This window comes from Nerophis ophidion, linkage group LG26, assembly GCF_033978795.1.
Source record: "Nerophis ophidion isolate RoL-2023_Sa linkage group LG26, RoL_Noph_v1.0, whole genome shotgun sequence".
In the NCBI taxonomy this organism is placed as follows: Eukaryota; Metazoa; Chordata; class Actinopteri; order Syngnathiformes; family Syngnathidae; genus Nerophis; species Nerophis ophidion.
Genome location: NC_084636.1, coordinates 26,207,216 through 26,231,957, shown reverse-complemented (window position 1 = coordinate 26,231,957; position 24,742 = coordinate 26,207,216). Strand labels below are relative to the sequence as shown.

Genomic DNA, 24,742 nt, shown 5'->3' with positions numbered 1-24,742 from the left:
CTACAAAGGTGGACGCACGCAATTTTTCAGGATTTATGCAGATCCCAAATACAGATCAGCAGGTACTAAAAAGTAAAAGAAGTTGCTTTTGCAAAATATTGCGAAACAAAAATGCCAAATAATATGTCTTAGTTTATACACACACCATAATAATACTCGTATGATGAAGCACATCAAGCGGTGGGGCCTACCCTTATCTCTTATGTTTGACTGCCATCTGCCGGTCACACTTATCATTACACCATGTACTAAATAAGACTGGTTCGAGGTAGGTAAGCTCGACCAAACTTATTCCTTACATTAGGCGCACCGGGTTATAAGGCGCACTGTCAAGTTTTGAGCGGGAAAAAGGATTTTAAGTGCGCCTTATAGTCTGGAAAAAAACGGTATGTTGTGAAAACACAAGCGATCAGTGAGATTTGACTTTGTGGATGGTCTTTCTGTTTATTTCTATTATACAAAGTGCATTAATTATATGAGATGTAGCATACAGTATGTTATGAGTGGTCAAAAAGTGCACCTTGAGCTCTGATTTGTTGTGGATTATTTTGAGTCTTTCTCTTTTGTTTCTGTTATGCAGGGGGGAGCGATCGCACTAATGATATGACTCGTACTGTATGATTGATGAGAATGTGGACGTGTTTTCTTTGTTTTGGTGGATTATTTACAGTCTTTCTCTTTATTTCTATTTTTCAAAATTGGTCTTAACATTAATAATACCATTGTTTTCCCCCTACTACTTTCTCTTCTGTCATCACACCGAACCGGAGAACCTTACATGCTTCCCGGGGGCGCGATGCGAGATTCAAACCTGAAAGCCTCTCGCCCCGAGGCGACGAACCCCTCTCGCCAACTGCGCCGCCCAATTTGCGTGGAAGGTTTTTCCGTTTTTTTTTGTGTTTTTTTCCATAATGTTTAAATGCCTCTCTGTCAGCTGGAAAACAGCCCTGATAGCACGTTGTCATCTTGTCACCCCGCTATATATATTGGGACCTTGCTGGAGAGCTCTCTGGAATTTTAGCATGGAGTGACAGCGTGCGTGCGTGTGTGTGTGTGTGTGTGTGTGTGTGTGTGTGTGTGTGTGTGTGTGTGTGTGTGTGTGTGTGTGTGTTGTGTGTGTGTGTGTGTGTGTGTGTGTGTGTTTGTATACATGTGTGTGTGTGTGCGTGCGTATGTGTGTGTGTGCTGTTCCTTTCCTCCTGGCTTTGTTTGTTGTGTTCAGTGATGCAGGCTGCTTTGTATTCTCAGTGTGTGTGTGTGTGTGCGTGCGTGTGTGTGTGTGTGTGTGTGTGTGTGTGTGTGTGTGTGCTAATAGCTTGACTGCAGCTGCACACTGCCCTCTAGTGACAACAGCTAAACATCTTTTGCACATTTAATAATGCAAGCGGTCCAAAAGGAATGCTGTGAGTCTTCCTTAAGCTGAAACGAGGGGAGGGGAGGGAAGGTTAGGGCGGGGGGGGGGGGGGCTTTGTGGTCCCGTGCCAAGCTGTTATCTCCTTAGCCGGGGCTAGAAAATGATTTTATTAGTTGCTTCATTTAACGCTCCTCATGTCCACACACACACACACAAACACTCTTCCTCCGCGAATACACAAACGTGCACACACACACACACACATTTGGCCCGCGTACACCTCTGTGACAGTTGAAGTGTTCTTTCTCCCCCCCCCCTCTCTGCAGGGACCTGTAGGGGGAACATTGCGGCCATAAAGGCCGTATGCTGGCCCATTCACATGTAATGGCAGGAACTGGAGGCACTGTGCTCCATTATGGCACATTATGTGAAGGAGTGTGTGTGTGTGTGTGTGTGTGTGTGTGTGTGTGTGTGTGTGTGTGTGTGTGTGTGTGTGTGTGTGTGTGTGTGTGTGTGTGTGTGTGTGTGTGTGTGTGTGTTCAGGCTATTACTCATGCTGTAGGGCCATGAATCTGCATGCACGGTCACATCCAGGGTCTCCCCATGCGGGGGGGCAAAGTTGAACCGCAAAGTACAGCGAAAGTTAAGGGACAATGAAAAGTGAGTAACAGTGTTGAGGTGAATTTTCATCATAGGTACACTTCAACTGTGAGAGACAGACTGTGGGAAAAAAATCCAGGAATTCACATTGTAGAAATTTTAAAGAATTTATTTGTAAATTACGGTGGAAAATAAGTATTTGGTCAACCATTCAAAGCTCTCACTGATGGAAGGAGGTTTTGGCTCAAAATTTCCCGATACATGGCCCCATTCATTCTTTCCTTAACACGGATCAATCTTCCTGTCCCCTTAGCAGAAAAACAGCCCCAAAGCATGATGTTTCCACCGCCATGCTTCACAGTAGGTTTGGTGTTCTTGGGATGCAAACACAACGAGTTGAGTTTATACCAAAAAGTTCTATTTTGGTTGCATCTGACCACATGACATTCTCCCAATCCTCTGCTGCATCATCCATGTATCCATTTTGGTATAAACTCAACTCGTGGTGTTTGGAGGAAGAAGAATACTGAGTTGCTATTGTGACATCTAGTGGACACATTTAGAACAGCAGTTTCTTTCATTCAAAAATTTCAGGTCAATTTTTCTACTCCGCAAACTCATCCCGTAGGCCGGATAAAACCTGTTTGCGGGCCTGATCCGGCTCAAGGGCCGTACGTTTGAGAGACCCTTACTGTAAAAGAAGAAAGGTTGTGAGTTAAAACCCCGGCCGAGTCATACCAAAGACTATAAAAACGGGATCCATTACCTTAAAACCTCAGCCGAGTCATACCAAGGACTATAAAAACGGGACCCATTACCTCCCTGCTTGGCATTCAGCATCAAGGGTTGGAATTGGGGGTTAAATCACCAAAATGATTCCCGAGCGCGGCCTCCACTGCTGCTCACTGCTCCCCTCACCTCCCAGGGGGTGGAACAAAGGAGTGGGTCAAATGCATAAGGTTATTTCATCACACCTTGTGTGTGTGTGACTATCAGTGGTACTTATATAGCAGGGGTCGGGAACCTTTTTGGCTGAGAGAGCCAAAAAGCCAAATATTTTCAAATGTATTTCCCTAAGAGCCATATAATATTTTTTTTAACACTGAACACAACTAAACACATGCATTTTTAAGTGAGACCAACATTTCCAGAGTATAATAGGTCTCTTTTTCTTTATAATAACATTGTTATTCTGAAGCTAACTGTGGAGGGGGTGTGGCCTGCGGGCCTGCAGCAAAGCAGGATGTTGCCAGGACCGGCCTCAAAATCAGCGACAGGTGCGTAGATGGCCCACCTGGGCCTTGTTATCTAATCACCTGTCGCTCTGTTATAAGCAACAGCCAGGAGGAGAGACAGGGTTGGGGTTGGGGCTGGAGCCAGAGCGCGAGTGGGGACGAAAGAGAAAAAGACAATTGCTGGAAAGCAACTGAGAGAAAAATAAAATGAAACAATTTTGTCACCCTAAAACAGGCTCTTGGTGGTCTGAAGAACCCCCAGGAGGGCAAGCCCCACACTAACCATTAATAAATAAATTACTTCTTACCATTAATGCAACTTCTTAAACATAAAAAAGCATGAGAATGTTTTATATTTTGAACGTCATTTTTAACACTGTGATTACAGGTGGAATTATTCATTACTTATCGTGTTAAGCAATGTCAGCTCAGATTTATCCGAGAGCCAGATGCAGTCATCAAAAGAGCCACATCTGGCTCTAGAGCCATAGTTTCCCTACCCCTGTTAAGTTGCAATAATGGTAAGAAGTAATTTATTTATTAATGGTTAGTGTGGGGCTTGCCCTCCTGGGGGTTCTTCAGACCACCAAGAGCCTGTTTTAGGGTGACAAAATTGTTTTATTTTATTTTTCTCTCAGTTGCTTTCCAGCAATTGTCTTTTTCTCTTTCGTCCTCACTCGCGCTCTGGCTCCAGCCCCAACCCTGTCTCTACTCCTGGCTGCTGCTTATAACAGAGCGACAGGTGATTAGATAACAAGGCCCAGGTGGGCCATCTACGCACCTGTCGCTGATTTCGAGGCCGGTCCTTGCAACATCCTGCTTTGCTGCAGGCCACACCCCCTCCACAGTTAGCTTCAGAATAACAATGTTATTATAGGGTCTCAAGAAAATTGGTTGTTTGTGTAAATGAAGCTGTAGTCACTCACCAAAAGGCAAATGCAGTCGTTGACCAAAGCTTTTTATCACACTCAGGGAGTCGAGAAGTCTGCACCGCGTGCCAAATGTTTTTAAAAATTTGATGCATTTGAGAGGAGGCTTCACAAACGCACAAGACGCAGGGGTGAGAGGATACCCTGAGTCCCGCCTGTCAGGCGCAGGGAAGAGCAAACGGCCCAACAAAGGCCCGTCAATAGATAGCAGTATGGCGTAAATCAGAGGTTAGTGTTATGAAGTAGGAGCGCAGCACTGGAAATGTCAATGGTAGTGTCCTCCCAAAGTGTGTGTGTGTGTGTGTAGCCGAGAAGTTGCATCTGGGTCAGTGCAGCCAGACCCTGCAGGGGTGTCTTGTTAGACACACACTGGCTGGCTTGGCAACCACAGTAACCTCTGAGGTCAGACTGGGCTGGTGCTGCATTAGCCCCAGCGTGAACCTGCAGGGAGACCGAGTGGGCCAGGACAGCAGGTGTTAACCAACCTAAACACACACACACACACACACGTGCATGTCACCACACTGCCAACACATCCTGCTACCCCGCATGTCCAACTAAACAAACGTTTTCATAACACAGGGGGGATAACTTTCAGTTGTTTGTCTGCCTAATAAGCGGCTTTGCCGGAGACAGCGGGTCCTCAAGGCGAGAGGAAGCACCTGCGTTTGCCTGCAGATTCCTCGACTAGACTGCTGCTATATATATATATATATATATATTTTTTTTTTTTTCTTTTGCGACAATGTTTTTCATCCTCGTGTGTGTGTGCTCATCGCTCCTGCCAAAAGCCTCCTTTTTTTACGCGGCGGCACTGGAACGTTTCCAGCTGTCACTCAGGCAGGTGGGCTTCCTGGCTGGAAAGGGAGGAGGGGAACGTGACTGCATAAGCCAATTAGGGTTGATCCTTAAATTGCATTTTTGAGTACGAGCGCAGGGCAGAATCGACTGGAAGCCCATATAAAAAAAGGCCTTATTAATTGAGCTATTTGTTATTGTGTGCTCTTGTGCAGTGCATCACATTGGACTGTTGCTAATAGTTTGTCCCTCTCATGCAGCAAAGGAAGTGCTGTATTGAAATTCCATCCATCCATCCATCTTCTTCCGCTTATCCGAGGTCGGGTCGCGGGGGCGACAGCCTAAGCAGGGAAACCCAGACTTCCCTCTCCCCAGCCACTTCGTCTAGCTCTTCCCGGGGGATCCCGAGGCGTTCCCAGGCCAGCCGGGAGACATAGTCTTCCCAACGTGTCCTGGGTCTTCCCCGTGGCCTCCTACCGGTTGGACGTGCCCTAAACACCTCCCTAGGGAGGCGTTCGGGTGGCATCCTGACCAGATGCCCGAACCACCTCATCTGGCTCCTCTCGATGTGAAGGAGCAGCGGCTTTACTTTGAGTTCCTTCCGGATGGCAGAGCTTCTCACCCTATCTCTAAGGGAGAGCCCCGCCACACGGCGGAGGAAACTCATTTCGGCCGCTTGTAGCCGTGATCTTATCCTTTCGGTCATGACCCAAAGCTCATGACCATAGGTGAGGATGGGGACGTAGATCGACCGGTAAATTGAGAGCTTTGCCTTCCGGCTCAGCTCCTTCTTCACCACAACGGATCAGTACAACGTCCGCATTACTGAAGACACCGCACCGATCCGCCTGTCGATGTCAAGATCCACTCTTTCCTTACTCGTGAACAAAGACTACTAGGTACTTGAACTCCTCCACTTGTGGCAGGGTCTCCTCCCCAACCCAGAGATGGCATTCCACCCTTTTCCGGGCGAGAACCATGGACTCGGACTTGGAGGTGCTGATTCTCATTCCGGTCGCTTCACACTCGGCTGCGAACCGATCCAGTAAGAGCTGAAGATCCCGGTCAGATGAAGCCATCAGGACCACATCATCTGCAAAAAGTATTGAAATTAAATTTAGATATACTATACTAATATAATATTACAACTTGTCAAGATGGGGGGGGTCGCAGCTTGCTGCAGGGTCGTTCTCCCAGGAAGGCAGACGGACTACTCGGGAGATGGCGTGAAGCTGAAAACATGATTTAATTTGAACACTAACAAAGTACAAACAAAAGGCGCGCACAAGGCGGAGACACAAACTTAGCATAGGAAACAAAAACTAACTTAGACAGACAATGGAATTTAGAGATGTGCGGTTTGCGGTCTCATCCGCGGAGTCCGCAGATAAACCGCGGGTCAGGCGGGTGGCATAACGAAAAAATAGATTTTAAATAGATTCGGGCGAACCATTTGGAAATATATGATATACATCAGGGGTGCCCACACTTTTTCTGCAGGCGAGCTACTTTTCAATTGACCAACTCGAGGGGATCTACCTCATTCATATATATCATTTATATTTATTTATTTATGAAAGAGACATTTTTGTAAACAAGTTAAATGGGTTTAATGATAATACAAGCATGTGTAACACATAGATGTCTTTCTTTGACGAAGACAAGAATATAAGTTGGTGTATTACCTGATTCTGATGACTTGCATTGATTGGAATCAGACAGTAATGATGATAACGCCCACATTTTCAAATGGAGGAGAAAAACAGTTGTCCTTTCTGTACAATACCACATGAAAGTGATTGTTTTTTGGCATCTAATTCATCCAGCTTCCATACACTTTACAAGAAAAACATTGGCGGCAAATTCCTTAGCTTGCTTGATTGACATTCACGGCACCCGAGGGTCTTGTGAGATGACGCTGGCTGCTGCCAGTTCATTATTATGAAAAAATGACAGAGAGGAAGGCGAGAAACACTTTTTATTTCAACAGACTTTCGCGCCGTCCCTTCCGTCAAAACTCTAAAGGCCGACTGCACATTTCCTATCTTCACAATAAAAGCCCTGCTTCATGCTGCCTGCGCTAACAAAATAAGAGTTTCGGAAAGCTGGCGTGCACAAGTGATGTGCACGCCAGCTTTCTGAGGGATCGCTTGTGCACGCCAGTTTTCCGAGAGTCTGTATTTAGCCTAACTAACTACCAGGCCACTGAGCAGGCCACTGAGCAGGTTTTTAATAAATGACAATGTGGTCAAAGACAGCTTTGTATATGCGTTTCGCTTTCTCATGCACTCCCAATGATTACGGTTCTTTTCGGTCCATAGGGCACACCGGATTAAAATGCGCACTGCCGATGAACGGGTCTATTCAGGTTTATTTTCATACAAAAGGTGCACCGGACTGTAAAGAGTCATATTATGATTTTTTCCTGAATGTAAAACACTTCTTGGTGGTCTACATAACATGTAACGGTGGTTCTGTGGTCAAAATGTTGCATAGATTATGTTTTACAGATCATCTTCAAGTCGCTTTCTGACAGTCGCTTCCAGATGCGCCGTTTTGTGGGCGGTCTTATTTAAGTAGCTCACTTTCGGCAGCGTCTTCTCCCCGTCATCTATGTTGTAGCCGTGTAGCGTGCAAGGACGGGAGTGGAAAAAGTGTCAAAAGATGGAGCTAACTGTTTTAATAACATTCAGACTTTACTTCAATCAATAACAGAGCAGTATCTTCTCATCCAGGAAACAACAACAAGGCCATAAACGTGTCCCCTGAAAAAACACCCAGCCGGAACTCTCTAATAACTAAAGTTATTAGGTGAATAATGGAAACTCACTACACCGGTATCTTTAAGCGCTTTGATAGCGAGTTTACTGAGGGATATAAGTAAGAACTTTACACTAATTTATATTAGAAATGACAATTGCGGAGGATCAATGTCCCATAACAAGAAGATAGAAAAAAAGAAGTGAAGTGAATTATATTTATATAGCGCGTTTTCTCTAGTGACTCAAAGCGCTTTACATAGTGAAACCCAATATCTAATTTTTACATTTAAACCAGTGTGGGTAGCACTGGGAGCAGGTGGGTAAAGTGTCTTGCCCAAGGACACAACGGCAGGGACTAGGATGGCGGAAGCGGGGATCGAACATGCAACCCTCAAGTTGCTGGCACGGCCGCTCTTCCAAGCGAGCTATACCAGAAGAAATGTATCAACATTTTCAGGACTTATACAGATCCCAAATACAGATCAGCAGGTACCAGATAGTAAGAAAGGTTGGTTTTGTATAATATTGCGAAACAAAACACCAAATAATGTCTTACCTTATACACACACCATAATAATACTCCTATGTATAATTAGCAGACAATCCATTAAGCGGTGCAGTTTTATAGCTCACTAATGTCGTTCTAAAATATTTCGATATATGTCTCAGCGCTGCGTGAAATGTTCTATTTTTTAAATGGAACATTAAAAATGTTGGTGTTGTTTACTTGAGACGTATTGCAGTCTACATGTGCCTCTTATGTTTGACTGCCATCTACTGCTCACACTTATCATGACACCATACAAAGTTGGTTTTGCATAATATTGCGAAACAAAACACGCGGTGCAGTTTTATAGCTTACTAATGTCGTTCTAAAATATTTCGATATATGTCTCAGCGCTGCGTGTAATGTTCTATATTTTAAATGGAACATTAAAAATGTTGGTGTTGTTTACTTGAGATGTATTGCAGTGTACATGTACCTCTTATGTTTGACTGCCATCTACTGCTCACACTTATCATGACACCATACAAAGTTGGTTTTGCATAATATTGCGAAACAAAACACCAGGTAATACGTCTGCTAATAGCTGCCATTTTGCGGTCCGTAAATACACACCATAGTCGTATGTTTAATGTGAATTATATTTGTGAAGTGAATTATATTTATATAGCTCTTTTCTCTAGTGACTCAAAGCGAAAGTGAAACCCAATATCTAAGTTACATTTAAACCAGTGTGGGTGGCACTGGGAGCAGGTGGGTAAAGTGTCTTGCCCAAGGACACAACGGCAGTGACTAGGATGGCGGAAGCGGGAATCGAACCTGCAACCCTCAAGTTGCTGGCACGGCCACTCTACCAACCGAGCTATGCGCCGACAATCCATCAAGCGGTGCGGCTTCATAGCTTACCGAAGACTTTTTGACAGATTTCTGAGCGCCGTGCGTAATGTTCTATATTCTCAATGTAACATTTAAAGTTTTGGTCTTGTTAACTGGCGTCATCTTGCAGTCTACACATACACTATATTGCCAAAAGTATTTGGCCACCTGCCTTGACTCACATATGAACTTGAAGTGCCATCCCATTCCTAACCCATAGAGTTCAATATGATGTGGGTCCACCTTTTCCAGCTATTACAGCTTCAACTCTTCTGGGAAGGCTGTCCACAAGGTTGCAGAGTGTCTTTATAGGAATTTTCCAGCATTCTTCCAAAGGCCTGGCTCTCTCACTCTCCGTCCTAATTCGTCCCAAAGGTGTTCTATTGGGTTCAGGTCAGAACTCTGTGCAGGCCAGTCAAGTTCATCCACGCCAGACTCTGTCATCCATGTCTTTATGGGCCTTGTCATGTTGGAAGAGGAAGGGTAACGTTTCAAAGTGTTCCCACAAGGTTGGGCGCATGGAATTGTCCAAAAGGTTTTGGTGTCCTGGAGCATTCAAAGTTCCTTTCACTGGAACTAAGGGACCAAGCCCAACTCCTGAAAAACAACCCCACACCATAATTCTGATCATTTGGATTGTTGGCCAAATACTTTTTGCAATATACTGTATCTCTTTTGTGTGACTGCCATCTACTGACCACACTTATAACTACACCATGTACAAAATTAATTTGCTTCGAGGTCGCTAAGCACAAGCAGAATTATGCCATACAAGGCGCACTGTCGATTTTTGAGAAAATGAAAGGAATTTAAGTGCGCCTTATAGCCCGGAAAATGTGGTATTCAATTTGTCATGTCTGTGTGTTCATGTTTTGCTTTAGTCATGTTCGGTTTTGTTTTTTTGGACACTCAGTTCCTGTTTTTTGCACGTCCTGGTTTGTTTTGTTATCATAGCAACTCATTAGCTTTCACCTTGTCCTCATGTCTCACACCTGTTTTCACTAATCACCACAGTATTATTTAAGCCTGTCTGTTTCTGTTGTTCATCCTGGCAACATCACGGTCTATCACCCTAAATCACCTGCTATCCATGCCAATGATCCATGCCAATGATCCATGCCCCTTGTTTCGGTCACAGTGAGTGTTATCGTTTCTGTTATTCATAGTTCTGCCATTGTGCATGTTTTAGTTTACGCTTATAGTTTTGCCTTAGTGCAAGTTTTTGTTTGAAATAGCCCAGTTTGGTACCTCCATTTGGAGCGCCTTTTGTTTGCCTGTTTTGTAGTTTTTTTATAGCGTCAAATATAAAAAGATGTCTTTACCTCCACGCCGTTCCCACTCCATTCGCTTGGCACCTCGGTAAAACAATCCAAGTCCAAGTCCTGAGAATTACAATATTGTTAAATGAAAACCTCTCGGACCATGTTCGCATTATTGCTGGATTGTGAATCAATGCATTCATTCTCTTACATTGAATAAAAAAGTACTTTGAGGTTCTGCATTGGCATCATTAGCATTAATCTCTGTGCTCATCTCACTCTTATGGGACTGGCCCACATCCGTGTGTGTGTGTGTGTGTGTGTGTGTGTGTGTGTGTGTGTGTGTGTGTGTGTGTGTGTGTGTGTGTGTGTGTGTGTGTGTGTGTGTGTGTGTGTGTGTGTGTGTGTGTGTGTGTGTCGGAGGTTATATTGCAAGTAATCCCATAATCCAGGTGGATTTTCACTGCCACGTTAGACACAACACCTGTTGAAGGAGCAAAAATGTACACCTGGGACCGGAGGGTCTCGCTTTCACCTGCACACACCTGTAATGTCACATGATCGCATGCAGATAAGGACGGTGCAATGGTCGGCGGTCCCGGTCAGACTAAGACACGACTGCAAGAAGGTCCCCATCTAGCCCAAAAATGTTCCAGGGGGTCAAACCTTGATGGCAATGGAACATAACGATGGAGGAAAAGAAGTTGTTGTTATTGAAAGCATTATAGTTTGCTTTTATTGACTGTCATGTGTCTTCTTCTCCAGGGTCCTCCAGGGTCGCAGCCCTCCCCCCACACGCAGCCACCCCCACACAACCCCAGCAATCCCATGATGGGACCTCACGGACAGGTAAAGACCCTTTACGCACTGCCCTAGTCACACACTCATGCAACCGGATGAATAATTTAGCAGAGGCAGGCAGGCTGTGAGGGGCCAAGATGCTTTGTGGAGGGGGGGCTTCCTTCTCTTCTCTTCTCTTCTCTTCTCTTCGCCGCACCACACCCCACCTTTCAGCCAGGCGCTCGCCGTCCCGTATAGTCCATCAATAGTGCATTAATATTGCAGCGAGGCCTGACAACGCCACGTCTCCGCCTGCATAAACTCGCCGCATCTTGGTCACGGAGGAGAGGAAGAAAGGAAGATTAGAAGAAAAGAGCGGAGGGGGATACGATCATTTTAGGTGGCATCGGGGCCTCGTGAGTTGCTTACATGTGAATGTATGTATTTAGATATAAGGCGATGCAATAAAATAGTCACATAATTTGGAAATGATCCATTTGGAACCGAAAATTATTTAAAAAAATCTAAATTGATAAATTTCAAAGATAGCAAATAATACATTTTAAATAATTAAGTAGATATACAGATTTTTTTTTATAAAGAAATATAAAATTTGACAAAAACATACAAAAAATACATGAACAAATACATAGGTCAGGGGTAGGGAACCTATGGCTCTAGAGCCAGATGTGGCTCTTTTGATGACTGCATCTGGCTCTCAGATAAATCTTAGCTGACATTGCTTAACACGATAAGTAATGAATAATTACGCTCAAAATATAAATAACGTTCAAAATATTAAACATCCATCCATCCATCCATCCATTTTCTACCGCTTATTCCCTTTTGGGGTCGCGGGGGGCGCTGGCGCCTATCTCAGCTACAATCGGGCGGAAGGCGGGGTACACCCTGGACAAGTCGGCACCTCATCGCAGGGCCAACACAGATAAATAAAATAAATGGGTTGTACTTGTATAGCGCTTTTCTACCTTCAAGGTACTCAAAGCGCTTTGACACTACTTCCACATTTACCCATTCACACACACATTCACACACTGATGGAGGGAGCTGCCATGCAAGGCGCCAACCAGCACCCATCAGGAGCAAGGGTGAAGTGTCTTGCTCAGGACACAATGGACGTGACGAGGTTGGTACTAGGTGGGATTTGAACCAGGGACCTTCGGGTTGCGCACGGCCACTCCCTCACTGCGCCACGCCGTCCCTGGTAGACAGACAACATTCACACACTAGGGCCAATTTAGTGTTGCCAATCAACCTATCCCCATGTGCATGTCTTTGGAAGTGGGAGGAAGCCGGAGTACCTGGAGGGAACCCACGCATTCACGGGGAGAACATGCAAACCCCACACAGAAAGATCCCGAGCCTGGATTTGAATCCAGGACTGCAGGACCTTCGTATTGTGAGGCAGACGCACTAACCCCTCTGCCACCGTGAAGCCAATATTACTACAATACTACAATTACTACAATATTACACATTCTCATGAATTTTAATCCATTCATCCGTTTTCTACCGCACTTGTTCAAGAAGTTGCATTGATTGTAGAATTATTTTATTTATTACTGGTTTACTATTTACTATTACTATTTATTACTAGCTTCAGAATAACAATGTTATTTAATAAGAGACTTATTATACTCTAAAAATGTTGGTCTTACTTAAAATGCACGCATTTAGTTGTATTCAGTGTTAAAAAATATTATATGGCTCTCACGGAAATACATTTTAAAATATTTGGCTTTCATGGCTCTCTCAGCCAAAAAGGTTCCCGACCCCTGACATATGTGAATTATAGAAATGTCCGATACTTTTTTGCCGATATCCGATATTCCCATAATGTCCAACTCTCAGTTACCGATTCCGATATCAACCGATACCGATATATACAGTCGTGGAATTAACACATCATTATGCCTAATGTTGTTGTGATGCCCCGCTGGATGCATTAAACAATGTAACAAGGTTTTCCAAAATAAATCAACTCAAGTTATGGGAAAAAAAATGCCAACATGGCACTGCCATATTTATTATTGAAGTCACAAAGTGCATTATTTTCTTTTAACATGCCTCAAAACAGCAGCTTGGGATTTGGGACATGGTCTCCCTGAGAGAGCATGAGGATGTTGACTTGGGCAGGGTTGGGTGGAGGGGGTTAGCGGGGGGGGGGGGAGGGTGTATATTGTAGCGTCCCAGAAGGGTTAGTGCTGCAATGGATCCTGGGTATTTGTTCTGTTGTGTTTATGTTGTGTTACGGTGCGGATGTTCTCCCGAAATGTGTTTGTCATTCTTGTTTGGCGTGGGTTCACAGTGTGGCGCATATTTGTAACGGTGTTGTTTATACGGCCACCCTCACTGTGACCTGTATGGCTGTTGACCAAGTATGCGTTGCATGTGTGTGCGTGTGTGTGAAAAGCAATAGATATTATGTGATTGGGCCAGCACGCAAAAGCAGTGCCTTTAAGAGTTTATTGCCGCCCTGTACTTCTCCCTACGTCCGTGCACCACTCCGTACAGCGGCGTTTTGAAAAGTCATGAATTTAACTTTTTGAAACTGATACCGATAATTTCCGATATTACATTTTAAAGCATTTTTCGGCCAATAATATCTCTAGTAAATTATGTAATTTATTATTAAATTATATGATAATCTTATATATATATATATATATATATATATATATATATATATATATATAATGTGTGTATGTATACATCTATATGTATGTGTATGTATATATATATATATGTATGTGTATGTATATATATATACATGTATGTATATATGTATATATATATATATGTATATATATATATATGTATATATATATATATATGTATATATATATATATATGTATATATATATATATATATATATATATATATATATGTATATATATATATATATATATATATATATATATATATATATATATATATATATATATATATATATATATATATATATATATATGTGTGTGTGTGTATTAGGGGTGTGGGAAAAAAATCGATTCGAATTTGAATTCTCACGTTTTGCGATTCAGAATCGATTCTCATTTATTTAAAAAAAAAAATCGATTTTAATTATTTTTTTATTTTTTTAATCAATCCAACAAAACAATTACATTAATAATTAATATAATAATTGAATAATTGCATTTTTAAATGGTAATTCTGTTAGTTATTCAGTTATTATTTTTGGTAACCTAATGACTTACTATAAATAATTACTTTCTAAAAGTTATTTCTAGAACAGCTCACCAGCTTGATATGTCAACAGCTGCATGAGTCAGTTAGCACTGTGTGATCACGGTTAATATTCAGGTTATTTTTGGCGATTTTTAGATCTTTTTTTTTGGACGGCTTTTTGGGCGCAATCGATGTCTTTTATTACCTTTATTGTGAGCCCCCTCGTACTTGCCATGTACTGTATTACAAACTAGAAGGCATCAAAAAAAAAAAAAAAAAGAAAGACATATGCGTCCTTGTCTTACATAGGGAGTGTGAATGATGGGCAAAATTGGGCAAATAAAAAGTGCAGTTCCCCTTTGACTTGTGACAGCCCTGCTATAAACGCAATTTATTTTGACCGAACATGCTCCTTTACTTGAACCGCGGACGGTTACTTGAAAGGCTGAGGGTTGTTACACGGTCAGTGATCAGGTCAGTGCACACGTCAGTGCAAAGATGAGTGAGGAGACTCCGACTGGTGTGCTCGCTGGCAAATTTCACTTCAAAATAAACCCCGGCAGTACTTTAGATCAAACATTTGCCGACTTTTGAGCAAATAAATCATGTACAATTAAGTAAAACATTTTTTCAAATGCCCCAGTATTACATTATGGCAATAAAACTGCAAATATAAATTATTTTTAAAGTCAGTTTTGAAATAAAAAAGTCATTTATTGTTACTATCAATCAATCAAATCAATCATTCAATCTTTTTTGGTTTCTGGGTGTTGTTGATAAATGGCTTTCGCTTTGCATAGTAGAGTTTCAACTTGCACTTACAGATGGAGCGACAGTGGTTTTCTAAAGCGTTCCTGAGCCCATGTGGTGATATCCTTTACGCACTGATGTCGGGTTTTGCTGCAGAGATTGAAGGTCACTGGCATTCAATGTTATGTGCAGTGATTTCTTCAGATTCTCTGAACCTGTTGATGATATTACGGACCGTAGATGGTGAAATCCATGATCTGTGCTACGACGAGAAACCCCCCCTCGCCCTGAGTATTCTTTTCAGATGTCTCTCACTTATGTCAAAGCCATGTCTACGTGCAAGAACGGATTTGATGTCTTTATAAGTTAGGCCAATACTAAAATAGAAATCAATAAACTTCTCCCATGGATGATGGGTAGGCTCCTCCGTCGCTTTGTCTGTTTTACTTCCGGTTCACTGACATAGAAAAAAAAACTTTTGCGAGATCCAGCAAAAATAATTGCGAGATCTCGCAAGAACTATTGCGAGATATTTCTTGCGAGATCTCGCAATACCTATTGCGAGATCTCGCAATACTTCTTGCGAGATCTCGCAATACTTCTTGCGAGACCTCGCAATACTTCTTGCGAGATCTCGCAATACTTCTTGTGATATCTCGCAATACTTCTTGTGATATCTCGCAATACTTCTTGCGAGACCTCGCAATACATCTTGCGAGACCTCGCAATACTTCTTGCGAGACCTCGCAATACATCTTGCGAGACCTCGCAATACTTCTAGCGAGATCTCGCAATACTTCTTGTGATATCTCGCAATACTTCTTGTGATATCTCGCAATACTTCTTGCGAGATCTCACAATACTTTTGCGAGCTCTTGCAATACTTCTTTCAAGAAGTATTGCGAGATCTTGCAATACATTTTGCAAGATCTCGCAGTACATCTTGCGAGATCTTGCAAAACTTCTTGCGAGATCTCGCTATACTTCTTGCAAGATCTCGCAATACTTCTTCCGAGATCTCGCAATGCTTTTTGCGAGATCTTGCAATACATCTTGCGAGATTTGCTTGTCCATCTACACCAGGGGTGTCCACCCCCACGTGCGTCAGTTGAGGTGGGCGGGGTTGGGGGGTGCGGGGTTTGGTAATAGCGGGGTTGTATAATGTAGCCCGGAAGAGTTCAGGATACATGGGATTCTGGGTATTTGTTCTGTTGTGTTTATGTTGTGTTACAGTGCGGATGTTCTCCCGAAATGTGTTTGTCATTCTTGTTTGGTGTGGTTTCACAGTACGGCGCATATTAGTAAGAGTGCTAAAGTTGTTTATATCACAACCCTCAGTGTAAACTGTATGGCTGTTGAGCAAGTATGCCTTTGGGTGAAAACCAGCAGACAGTCGAGAGAATGGTTGCTCTGAAACTCAGTAGTCTCTCGGAAAAATTGAGATGGTTGGCAAATGTGATGTTGTCAAGTGGTATTCAAATAAATATTGCGGGCCGCACTAATATTACATTTTCATATTTAGGTGCGGGGCGCGTGTTTGAGACTCCTGGTTAATACATAGCACAAAAAAAAAAAATTTGTACGCCGTGTTATTTAATTTGAAATTTCAAAAGAGTCTTGTGGCTCCCATAGTTTTCTTTTTTTTGTGAAACGGGTCAAAATGGCTTTTTAAAGGGGTAAAGGTTGCTGACCCCTGCCCTAGCCTAATCTTGTAGTTTTTTGTTTTTTTATTAAGGACATAATTTTTGGCAATTCATATGGACTATATCAGGGGTCACCAACGCGGTGCCCGTGGCCACCAGGTAGCCCATAAGGACCAGATGAGTCGCCCGCTGGCCTGTTCTAAAAATAGCTCAAATAGCAGCACTTACCAGTGAGCTGCCTCTATTTTTTTTTTTATTTTATTTTTTTTTTTACTAGCAGGCTGGTCTCTCATTGCTTTACATTTTTAATTCTAAGAGAGACAAAACTCAAATAGAATTTGAAAATCCAAGAAAATATTTTAAAGACTTGGTCTTCACTTGTTTAAATAAAATCATTTATTTTTTTACTTTGCTTCTCATAACTTTCACAAATACAATTTTAGAGAAAAAATACAATCTTAAAAATGATTTTAGGATTTTTAAACACATATACCTTTTTACCTTTTAAATTCCTTCCTCTTTTTTCCTGACAATTTAAATCAATGTTCAAGTATTTTTATTATTATTATTATTGTAAAGAATAATAAATACATTTTAATTTAATTATTCCTTTTAGCTTCTGTTTTTTCAACGAAGAATATTTGTGAAATATTTCTTCAAACTTATTATGATTTAAAATTCAAAAAAATTATTCTGGCAAATCTAGAAAATCTGTAGAAGCAAATTTAAATCTTAATTCAAATTCTTTTGAATTGCTTTTAAAAATTTTGTTCTGGAAAATCGAGAAGAAATTATGATTTTTCTTTGTTAGAAATATAGCTTGGTCCAATTTGTTATATATTATTACAAAGTGCAGATTGGATTTTATCCTATTTAAAACATGTCATCAAAATTCTAAAATTAATCTTAATCAGGGAAAATTACTGTTCCATAAATTCTTTTTTTATTTTTTTCAAAAAGATTCGAATTAGCTAGTTTTTCTATTCATTTTTTTCGGTTGAATTTTGAATTTTAAAGAGTCGAAATTGAAGATAAACTATGTTTCAAAATTTAATTTTAATTTTTTCGTGTTTTCTCCTCTTTTAAACCATTCAATGCAGTGTTTTTTTTCATCATTTATTCTTTACTAAAAACCTTCCGTAAGAGGAAATAAAATGTGCGGCGGGATGACAGACAGAAATACCCATATTTTTTATATATGTATATATAGATTTATTTATTAAAGGTAAATTGAGCAAATTGGCTATTTCTGGCAATTTATTTAAGTGTGTATCAAACTGGTAGCCCTTCGCATTAATCAGTACCCAAGAAGTAGCTCTTGGTTTCAAAACGGTTGGTGACCCCGGACTATATTATATAAGAGCTGACGTATTTGACGTTGAAAATTGTGAATAATTATGGACACACCAATAATCACCCACGCAATAGTAGATAAGTGACTGTCATGTTATCATGTGGTGCAGCGTGTGTGTGTGTGTCTTCCTCAAAGCTGCAGCAGCAGCACGGTGACTAAACGACAAGTCAAGTCATTGCCGTCTCGTTGACGGAGGCTGAAAATAGTGTCGCACAGCTGCTCGGGCAGCAATATGTGTTTGCACAGACGGCAAATTGTTCGAGTCCTTTGCCCTGCCCGTTGGTTGGAAGCCAGGACTGGGAAGCAATTTTTTTTCCCACAAATGATAATAGGGCTCTTCACCAAACATTTTTTGAATATTTTTTATTTACAATACACATGTGTACAATACTACATATTAACTGTGCAGGACAACTTCCAGTTACTGTTCCATGGTTGTTGTTTTTTTTACTTATATTTGCCGTCCTTTACCTTCATCATAATGGATTTTGCCACCCCAGGTCCCAAAGCCAGATAAGTGCATCCTTTATGGGGGAATGTAACAAATCAACAACTTCTGTGCATTGTTCTGCACTACAACAGCTCCCCCTGCTGACTCAGGGTCCTATCCATCTACAGCCAGGGGTGTCCAACTCATTTCAGCTCAGGGGCGGCGTGGAGGAAAATCTGTGCACTGTTAAAAAATCATGGCTTTAAAACTACAAAAATAAAGACAACTTCAGATTGTTTTCTTTGTCTTGCAAAAATTGAACAAAACAGAGTCTGAGAATATTGCAATAAAAATACGAAACAAAAGAAAAAAAACGGCAGCGGTGAAGTTTAGATGCATGAGGGAAAGAAGAAAGTGAATGAATGTTTATTCATTTATATTTTTATGAATTACTTTCCAAAGATAACATGAGCTAAAACATATAACAAGCAGAGAAAAAACAGAACAGAGCAAAAAAATAGACATCCATCTGTCCATTTTTCTACAAGCGGGGGGGTTGTGCTGGAGCCTGTCTCAGCTACCAAAAATGAATTTATATTTATATAGCGCTTTTTCTCTAGTGACTCCAAGCGCTTTCACATAGTGAAACCCAATATATAAGTTACATTTAAACCAGTGTAGGTGGCACCGGGGACAGGTGGGTAAAGCGACAGTGACGAAGATGGCGAAAGCGGGAATCGAACCTGGAACCCTCAAGTTGCTGGCACGGCCTCTGTGCCGCCCCAAATAAAACAATCCATTGATAGAAGCTTTCATGAACTACAGAAAATCCAAGATGGAAAAAAAGTTCAAATAATAATAACAACAACAAAAATCCAGATAATAATAATAACAATAATTCATACATTAATCATCTGACCAAACCAGTCTATTGACTTTTTTTGCAGTCAAGCTATTTCCCCAGGAGGTCTCCCATTTTCTTTGACTGTTTGAATGAATGTTTATAACTGACTACATTTACGTATGCATAAAAATGTGTTTTCTTTTGTGTTATTTTTTGTAATGCATCAAGTAACATTTATGACAATCTATTTCCAAAAACACAATATAGAATGTGAGATATAATGCAGGATAATGCATACATTTATCATTTATTTTCAAAACGTTTACAAAAAAAATGGGACCCCAAAAATTTACTGTGAGACCCCATTTTTATGACTTGATGGGGTCCCTGGGACCCCGTTTTGAAGATTCCTAGTGCCAACACTGATGAAGTATTGGTGCGTGCAAAACAGCGGCAGGTGGCTGTGGCCTGCGGGCCGGTTCTAATACTAATCACATATCATCCCGGGGGCCGTAGATAATCAATTTGCGGACCTCGACTTTGACACATAGGAATATAAAGCAGGGGTGTCAAACTTCCGGCCCACAGGTTTTATCCGGCCCGCGGGATGACTTTGCGTAGTATAAAAATTAGCGGAAATTTTTCAAAGAAAGAAACTGCTGTTCTAAATGTGTCCACTAGATGTCGCAATAGAAATTCTTTGTATCTTTATAGATGATGCTACATATGTAAAACAAATAAACCACCTGATGTTAGTGCACCAGAGAAAACTTCATGAATACCATCCTGTAATTTGATTTTGATATATTTTTTTTATTTTGATAGTTTGAAAATTAACACCAATGAGTTGACTGATGAACATTAAAATTTATTCAGAAAGTATAAATAACAACGAATAAATACATGTAAGTGTAAAAAACCCCCAACAGCATTATGTTTTATTTTTAAACAAAGAAAACAATATGAAGTTGTCTTTATTTTTAAGTTATCGTGCCGTGATTTTACCAGTCCGGCCCACTTGGGAGTAGATTATTCTCCATGTGGCCCCCGATCTAAAATGAGTTTGACATCCCTGATCCAAACTAAATACAAAGTACCATGCAAATGTTTGGAGTTGTATTTTAGCTTGTGTAAAGAAATGTTTCCTTCATTGTTTTTTGCAGCCATTTATGTCGCCGCGGTACCCAGGTGGGCCGAGACCCTCACTTCGTATGCCAAATCAGCCGCCAGGTAGCATCCCTGGGTCACAGCCCCTCTTGCCAAACAGCCTGGACCCCACCAGACCTCAAGGTAATGTTCTAACCAACACCATGTATTTTCTTATGTAGTAGCCTTTTAAGTCATTAGACTTAGACTTAGACAAACTTTATTGATCCACAAGGGAAATTGTTCCACACAGTAGCTCAGTTACAAAGGATGGAAAGGGTAAGAATGGAAAGGATAATGCAGTTATAAAGTAGACTATGTACCATAGGAGCAATATAAAATATAACATATGTAATGTTTACATATTATATATACAGTATATAACATATACTGATATATTATATTTTTATACCATATTTTTATATAATATATACAATATATAACAAATCCCAATTACCATGTACAATATTACAATATATGTAACAGCTGCAGCAAAAAAAGGGCAGCATAAAATAGAGAGTAGATCCAGCAGAAAATATACATTATAAACAAAGAGAGGTAGCTAACATAGAAGACACACACACACACATATATATATGTATATTTATATTTATATCCGTGGCAAATTCTTGCATCCAGCACACCCTAAAACAGTGGTAATAAAAGATGCAACCTATGCTTAAAAGAGAAACTGTTTATTATATATCATCCAGACCAGTCATCCCTCAACAAGCGCAGTGAAATCATTTCAACATGCCGCGACAGACAGAAACACCTCCTAGGTAACACATGAGCCAATCACCACACCCTACGCCTGCCTGTACCCACCCAATCTGTGACCTATTTAACCATTGTATGTGAATGCTTCCATTAAAATCTCCTAATGATTGAGGGAACGCCTCATGAAACAGTTCTGTAGAGATGAAGTAGTCTTGTGATTTTTCCCCACACCTACATAAATATATATATATATATATATATATATATATATATATATACATATATATATATTATTTATGATTATACAGCTATAGGTCAGGGTAGTAACACTACATGTCATATATTGATATGTTTCAATATATTTATGGTTATAAATAATGACATTGAATAAATAAGGACATTTGTATGTTTAAATAAATGAGACAAATATCAATTCCCATCCCTGTACTTTACAAAAAATATCAATATTTCAAAAAGTGTGCCTGCTTCCAAGTAATATTAATTGTGACATTGATAATCGCAATGACAATAATTGCTAAATAAAAAAGATATACCCAAGACTAATAATATCATAAAACATTATTCAAAAGAAGACGAAAAAAAAGAAAGGAACCAAAAAAAAAACTATGTCTCCCTTTGGTGATCTTGACCTTTTAAATATCATATTTTTATCATTTTATGTATTGTTTCAATTCATCACTCAGTCCAGAAACTGATACACAAAAGCTTTTTCTTGTACATTCATTAAAATGTTCTCGTAAATTAAGTAAAATATTTTTAAAAAATGTAATTGCAAGAGTTAATAAGAAAAAAAACATTGCACAACTTTATCTATTCAATATTTAATATTAAATATATTTATTTCATGAAGTGGTAAACATCTTAATATGTTCATGTACTAATTAGATCGTGAAATAAGTCTTGCATAGTTAAGTCCTATTCACAAGATTTATTACCTCATTTAATGATCCTTATATGCAGTGGTCCCCAACCACCGGGCCGCGGCTCAATTGGTACCGGGCCGCAGAATAATTTTTTTATTTTTTTATTTTTTTTTATTAATTATAAAAAAAATGGTATTATTAAATCAACATAAAAAAACACAAGATACACTTACAATTAGTGCACCAACCTAAAAAACCTCCCTTTTTCATGGCAAAAACAGGACAACTTATCAAGCGTTGACCGGTCGGCAGCTACAAAAAGGTTGGGGACCACTGCTTATATGTATCGCACACCATACACAAATATTTATTTGTATTTTTGTTCATTTCACTGCATTTTGTTTCATGATAACGTAAATAAATTTGTCAGTGACCCATCAATTATCTGATTGGTGGAACTGCAATGTAAGCCACACCCACAGCACTGAGAGACGCCAACATAATAGGAACAATTCTACAACTGGTCGCTTAAATTCCTCTAAAATTGTTATTTTTTTCCGTGCCTCTGTGAGGTTTCCACTCTTAAAACAAAACCATGAGGTAAACATACCACCATTCATTTTTCCTGGGGGGTAATGATGACGTATTTAAACATGCCGCTAATAAGCATGCTGGCCTCTTTTTGAGGAGATGCTGTAGTGTTGAAAAGCGATTTCTTCTTACTTGTTATCATTTTAATGTGTTGTTTTCTTCAAGATTGTGTCCTTCTTTCTCACCGTGCACAGGACATCCAAACATGGGAGGTCCAATGAGAATGAACCCACCTCGAGGAATGGGAGGCATGGGCCCACAGGTACACACTGTCGTTAAAATTAAAGGCTGGGATGATTTGTTTTACTTTAATAATCATTTTTGGTGCATGCAAAAGTGGAAAGGAAAGGTAGCTCTTTTGACCTTAAAGCTACAGGTGTCCCAATCAGATATTGATATCGTATTAGACGATATCGGCTTGCATCCCAAATCTCTGATACAAGTGTTTACTTGTCCTCCACTAAGCACTCAAGTTTGTTCTTTGCTTATATTTTAGTGAAATATTTTACAAAAGGTAAGCATGGTAGGCTATTGGCTACTCGAATTTAGCAGCTACACGACAGCTAAGCACACAATAGCACACAAGCTAGACTAATGTGGTACGTGTCCTTAATCAGAATCTGAACAATATTGCAGTCCAAAACAGGACAATTGTTAATATAAACAAGTATAAAAAAAATATTTATAGTTACATATTACATACAGATACAAAGTCTCCAAGGCAGAGGCATATTAGAAAGTATCCAGTAACAAACGTGTCCGCATCATTGAACTTACTATGTTCAGCCTCTAGTTTAAGGAATTTTTTGTGGCCACTTGTGTCGCCCAAACAAATTTAAAAGCATAAATATGTCATCTGTCTATCCGTTGTTTTTTGAGTAATTTCGCCCAATCAAAACTTTTTTGATAGTAAACGTTACAAAACAATACAAGTATGTACTTTTATGCCACAGGCTTGGTATTGTTCTCTGTTTGGCTAATTTCACTTGGTTTAACATTTTCTATCATTCCACACCACACAAAACATTAATATGTGTACAGTACTATGATTCTTGCTTTATTTTAGTGAAATATTTTGCAAAAGACAAACAGTATAGGCTATAGGCTACAAGGCTTTAGCAGCTACACAACAGCTAAGCACATAATAGCACACAAACTAATCTATCGTAGTACATGACCTTAATTGAACAATATTACAGTCCAAAACAGGACATTTGTCAATATAAACAAGTATCACATATTTATAGTTACATATTACTTACAAATACAAAGTCTCCAAGGCAGAGGCATATTAGAAAGTATCCAGTAACAAACGTGTCCGCATCATTGAACTTACTATGTTCAGCCTCTAGTTTAAGGATTTTTTTGTGGCCACTAATGTCGCCCAAACAAATTTAAAAGCATGAGTATGTCATCTGTCTATCCGTTGTTTTTTGAGTAATTTTGCCCAATCAAAACTTTTTTGATATTAAACGTTACAAAACAATACAAGTATGTACTTTTATGCCACAGGCTTGGTGTTGTTCTCTGTTTGGCTAATTTCACTTGGTTTAACATTTTCTATCATTCCACACCACACAAAACGTTAATATGTGTACAGTACTATGATTCTTGCTTTTATTTTAGTGAAATATTTTGCAAAAGACAAACAGTATAGGCTATAGGCTACAAGGCTTTAGCAGCTACACAACAGCTAAGCACACAATAGCACACAAACTAATCTATCGTAGTACATGACCTTAATCGAACAATATTGCAGTCCAAAACCGGACATTTGTCAATATAAACAAGTATCAAATATTTATAGTTACATATTACTTACAAATACAAAGTCTCCGTATTAGAAAGTATCCAGTAACAAACGTGTCCGCATCATTGAACTTACTATGTTCAGTCTCTAGTTTAAGGATTTTTTGTGGCCACTAATGTCGCCAAAACAATTCAAAAACATAAATTTGTAATCTTCATTGTTTTTTGCAGTAATTTCACTCGATCAAAACTTTTCTAATATTAATCGTTACAAAACAATACAAGTATGTACTTTTATGCCCCAAGGTACAGTAGGTGTTGTTCT

The 24,742-nt window shown here is 40.0% G+C and overlaps 1 protein-coding gene across 4 annotated transcripts in view; it reads left to right on the top strand.

Annotated features, from left to right (window-relative positions):
* Positions 1–24,742, top strand: part of ssbp4 (single stranded DNA binding protein 4) — a 391,987-nt gene that overhangs the window by 334,833 nt on the left and 32,412 nt on the right. For all 4 annotated transcript variants that reach the window (XM_061888820.1, XM_061888818.1, XM_061888819.1 and 1 more), the window contains 3 exons: positions 11,084–11,167; positions 20,491–20,617; positions 22,863–22,930. In XM_061888820.1, coding sequence (XP_061744804.1) covers positions 11,084–11,167; positions 20,491–20,617; positions 22,863–22,930 — 279 coding nt within the window. The remainder of the gene's footprint in view (positions 1–11,083; positions 11,168–20,490; positions 20,618–22,862; positions 22,931–24,742) is intronic.